The sequence below is a fragment of the Bison bison genome, unplaced genomic scaffold (genome assembly GCF_000754665.1).
Source record: "Bison bison bison isolate TAMUID 2011002044 unplaced genomic scaffold, Bison_UMD1.0 scf7180017864036, whole genome shotgun sequence".
NCBI classification, from domain to species: Eukaryota; Metazoa; Chordata; class Mammalia; order Artiodactyla; family Bovidae; genus Bison; species Bison bison.
Genome location: NW_011494608.1, coordinates 409,124 through 414,086, shown reverse-complemented (window position 1 = coordinate 414,086; position 4,963 = coordinate 409,124). Strand labels below are relative to the sequence as shown.

At 41.2% G+C, this 4,963-nt stretch overlaps 1 protein-coding gene across 2 annotated transcripts in view; it reads left to right on the top strand.

The window, feature by feature from the left end:
- TMEM71 (transmembrane protein 71) overlaps nucleotides 1-2,530 on the top strand; it is a 30,399-nt gene extending 27,869 nt beyond the window's left edge. The window contains exons 10-11 of one of the 2 annotated variants that reach the window (XM_010834770.1): nucleotides 165-222; nucleotides 1,437-2,530. In XM_010834770.1, the coding sequence (XP_010833072.1) occupies nucleotides 165-222; nucleotides 1,437-1,475 (97 nt within the window). In that variant the 3' untranslated portion in view covers nucleotides 1,476-2,530. The remainder of the gene's footprint in view (nucleotides 1-164; nucleotides 223-1,436) is intronic. The other variant, XM_010834771.1, reaches the window with a different exon arrangement.
- The last annotated feature ends 2,433 nt before the right edge of the window (nucleotides 2,531-4,963 follow it).

Here is a 4,963-nt window from a genome sequence, read left to right as displayed (position 1 = left end):
TTTTAAACATTCTCATCCATAGTTTCATTTATGGAACAAGATCACTTCTTTGATTACTTGTATACACACTTCAACTTGTTTTTCTCTCCTTCCCTCTCTGTTTTTTTTTTTTTTTTTTACCCTGTTTCCCACCCTTCCGACCTCATATCCACACACTCTTGCAGTCAAGATCTGAAAACAAGGACTATTGACTTCATTTCCGTATCTGATGCCTTGAAAAGAGTAGGTACTGTACTCCATAAATATTCATTGAATGTATTTGCTGCATCATTTCTTAAAGTACTTCCTTTAGAGCCAAGAGCCCTGAGCCTGTACATTAAAGATTTTGCAACTCTCTTCCTTACATATAAACATATCCAGAAACCAATCAGCCAAAGACATGATTATTAGCATCAAGAGTCAAGACTGACTCATAAGTTTCCTCTAAGAACCAAGGATAAGAATCTGAGGGAGGTGAGGACAAGTGCTGTACTTGGTCCAACATCCTGGAGCAGCCCTTCCATACCTGTCCTGCACTGCACATAGTTAGATAGATAGCATGCGTGTTTTTTTTTAACACTTTATACTTCTCAAGTCACATCTCTTTTCATAACATTATGCAGTTCTTACTCAACTGCCTTCTTGTTTAAAGTCTTTGAGTTTGGGGACTGTCTGTACTGCTCACCATTGGCTCAAAGGCCTCCTTTCCAATGAAGGTCATCAGAGGTACCCATGTCACCAAAAACAAGTTAGCATCAGAAGGGTCCATTTTGCATTTATGACGTCATAGTAGCAAAATGGGTAACATCTCTTTTCCTACTTTCCCATGCAGGAATGGATGTTTATATAGTTGGTGAATGAGTGAATCAATTTTGTTATTGTTTAGTTGCTAAGTTCTTTGCGACCCCATGGACTGCAGCTCTCCAGGCTTGTCTGTCTATGGGATTCTCCAGGCAAGACTACTGGAGTGGGTTGCCATTTCCTACTCCAGGGGATCTTCCCTACCCAGGGATAGAACCCACATCCCCTGCATTGGCAGGGGGACTCTACCACTGAGCTACCTGGGAAGCCTCCAATCAACTTTAGGGAGTAGAAATACAGGGAAAACTCACTTGTTACTCTGTAGGGATTTCTATCCTAGAAGGGATGGGGAGAAAAGAAGGACAATATAAAATAGTAGTTAACTAAGTACCAAGCTGGGTTTAGGGACAAAAAGCCCTGTAGCCTGTCCCAGGAAAGAGAGAGAACTGAGAACTGGGAGTAGGAAGGAAAGACCTGGGGCTCCCCTGTCCTAGTTCTGATTATTTAAGGTAACTGTGTTTGTGTGTGTATGTGTGTGTGTCTGTCTGTGTGTGCCTACACATACACACACTCACTCATGCAGTAATTCAAGTAGATACTGCATTTCTTGTGTATGTGGATAAATGATGAATTTGTTTTCTCCTTTCTCTGATCAGGTTTGCCAAAATCTGACAACCATTCATGAGGGCCTCTGATGAATGTCTTCAATCTGAATATCCAGAAATTGTCTGATTTGTGGTCTGCTTGGAATCAACTGTTTATTGGAGAGAGTGAACAATTGGATAATTGAGGGAAAAAAAGGATTTTTATTTGGTTATGTCGGTTTTTTCAAAAAATCTGTTTTGCCCTCACAATGATAGTATGCTCATGAAAATAACATTAATTTGTCTTTCCTTTGCAAACACTAGCAGTTGGAAGGGAAAGGACTGGGAAATGTGACAGAGAACAAACCACCTGGATGAATGGTCTCCTATTATACCTTATACCTTAAGGCAATGGTTCTCAAACATTAGTTTTTGTTAGAGAAGTCTATGAGGAGCTTATAACAATTCAGGTTCCTGGGCCTGCCTGTCTATACCTATCCTTTGATGAACTGCTGCAGTTGAACAAAGAAAGGGAATTTACATAATCAACACTGACTCGAAAGTAAATAAATGTGGTCTGTACATAAAATACAACGTAGAAAAAGTTTGCTTTTTCTTTTTTATCCTTGGTTCTCCCCAAGGAAACCTTGTAATTGAAGGTGGTGACAGTAGATAATGGTTGATGGAAAACGGGCAGGAGAGAGCCATTTTTTAGACAGTTCTTCTTTTGAACCAATTTCTTTACCAAGTTTTCAATCATCTTGGGACTCATGACTACTTTTCACTCAAATTGAAATTCAAGCAAAGATACAACAACAACAAAATCCTTTAGGGGCAAAATAAAGGCAAAACACCATAGTGCTTTAAAATATGTAAAAAATGGTATGGTTACACATGTATTATAGGAGATGTTCCCTCTCCATTCCTCTTGCTTCATATATATTCCCAAAGCAAACGTGGCCTGCAATTCAGACTTACTTTGTATGGTATCCTTTAACTAGAAATTTGTATGGAGAAAATTGCCTGTGTTTAAAATGGTAAGGTCAAAGTATCACTTTTTCTATTGATTGTACTTAGTGTATTTTTTTGTGGAAAAGTATTATACTACTAATAAAAGCAATCATCACTGACTTGTTTTGATCAAATACTGGTTGATATATTGCTCTGAAGGTGTTTTTTGGATGTAATTAACATTTACAATCAATTAATTTTAGGTAAAGTAAATTTGGAGAAGGCAATGGCACCCCACTCCAGTACTCTTGCCTGGAAAATCCCATGGACAGAGGAGCCTGGTAGGCTGCAGTCTGTGGGGTCGCTAAGAGTCGGACACGACTGAGCAACTTCACTTTCACTTTTCACTTTCATGCATTGGAGAAGGAAATGGCAACCAGATCCAGTGTTCTTGCCTGGAGAATCCCAGGGACGGGGGAGCCTGGTGGGCTGCAGTCTATGGGGTCGCACAGAGTCGGACACGGCTGAAGCGACTTAGCAGCAGCAACAGCAAAGTAAATTACCCTTCATCATGTAGGTGGGCCTTGTGCAATCAATTGAAGGCTTTAAGAGAAAAGACTGGAGTTTCCTGAGGAAAAAGGAATTCTGCCTACAGATTGCAACAAACAAATGCTGCCTGCATTTCCAGCCTATAGACTCAGGACCACAATATCAACTTTTACTTGAATTTCAAGTTTGCTGGCTTGCTTATAAATTCTGGACTTGTCAGCCCCCACAACTGCATAAGATAATTCCTTAAAAGCTCTCTAGATAGATAGATATGTCTAAATATATCTATAGATATCATACCATATGTATTAATATGCCATACTGGTTCTGTTTCTCTGGAGAATCTTGACTAATACAGCAGGTGTTATAACCAGCATTTGATCGATAACCTTAGTAAAGTTTGGTAACTTTCCCCAAGCACCCAAAGGGTAGGGCAAACTCGGGTCTGCGTGATTTCACAACCCTTACTCTTCCCGCCGCTGATTGCTGCTGAGAAGGGTTATAGGGGAGAGACATACACCTTGAGGATCAAATATTGCCTGAATCACTCTCTCTGGAAATTCCAACCCAGGAAAATATTTTCCATGAGTCGAAAGATTAAGTGGAAAGAGTTATCTTTCAGGGACACCCGTGACCTTTACCTTTTTTCCCCCACATGATATGGTTTGTATAGTATTTTATTTATAATTTTTCAGAATTATTCAACCTCTTGATTTACTTTTTTAAAAATTAAGGGTATAGTTGCTTTACAATGCTGTGTTAGTTTCTGCAGTATAACAAAGTTAATCAGCCATATGTATATCTGCTCTCTCTTTGTGTTTGTGTGTGTGTGTGTTTGTTTCTGTTTGGATCTTATATCTCAAATCTAGTCCTGCAAAGATTTGGTGTGAATGAGATGACAGAGAAATCATCTAATGCTGTCTGGTTTGCTTTAGGACCTCTGCTTGTAGAGGTTTCTTTAGCTGCAGTCAGCTCACATTGGAGCCTTTACTTTGTGCTAGATGTCTTATCTTCAGTTCAGTTCAGTTGCTCAGTCGTGTCCAACTCTTTGCGACCCCATGAATCTCAGCACGCCAGGCCTCCCTGTCCATCACCACCTCCCGGAGTTCACTCAGACTCATGTCCATCGAGTCAGTGATGCCATCCAGCCATCTCATCCTCTGTCGTCCCCTTCTCCTCCTGCCCCCAATCCCTCCCAGCATCAGAGTCTTTTCCAATGAGTCAGCTCTTTCCATGGGGTGGCCAGAGTACTGGAGTTTCAGCTTTAGCATCATTCCTTCCAAAGAAATGCCAGGGCTGATTCTCTTTCAGAATGGACTGGTTGGGTCTCCTTGCAGTCCAAGGGACTCTCAGGAGTCTTCTCCAACACCACAGTTCAAAAGCATCAATTCTTCGGTGCTCAGCTTTCTTTACAGTCCAACTCTCACATCCATACATGACCACTGGAAAAACCATAGCCTTGACTAGACGGACTTGTTGGCAAAGTAATGTCTCTGCTTTTCAACATGCTATCTAGGTTACCTGTAATCCTTACCATAGTTCATAGTTGGGTTTCAATTGTTACAATAGGCAAATCCATGTAATTCCTAATGTGGTCCAGGCAGCTCTCTTTCTGCTTGTAACCATGCCATTGGCTATCTCTGACCTCCAAGCTTTTCTGCTTACCTGCCTCGGGCTGACGAGGGACACGTGCCAGAAGTGAGGGACAGTCATATGATCCCACTAGTGGGGGTGGCTGGGAAATGCAGGGAAGCATTTGGATCTTTGGTGAGCTCAAGCAGACCCTGTGAGATCTTCATTTTAAAGAAGAGGCAGGTAAATTTCACAGAGAATGCATGACTTGTGCACCCCAGGTCTTTAAGGCTCCTGTATAAACTCTCCTGCCAAGTAAAATCTACTGTAGTTACTTCAGAGCAACTCAAAACGATCTGCATATGCTATAGTGGATGCCAACCATCTCCCCCTCCTCGCCAAAAGGAATCCCACTATTGCTCATACAATACAGCAGAGCGGACACCTGCTAAGTTGGCATTCTTTGCCTCAATGCCACATTTCCCTACCAAGCTTTGATGAAGGTCTGATCATGTATTAAAAAATAT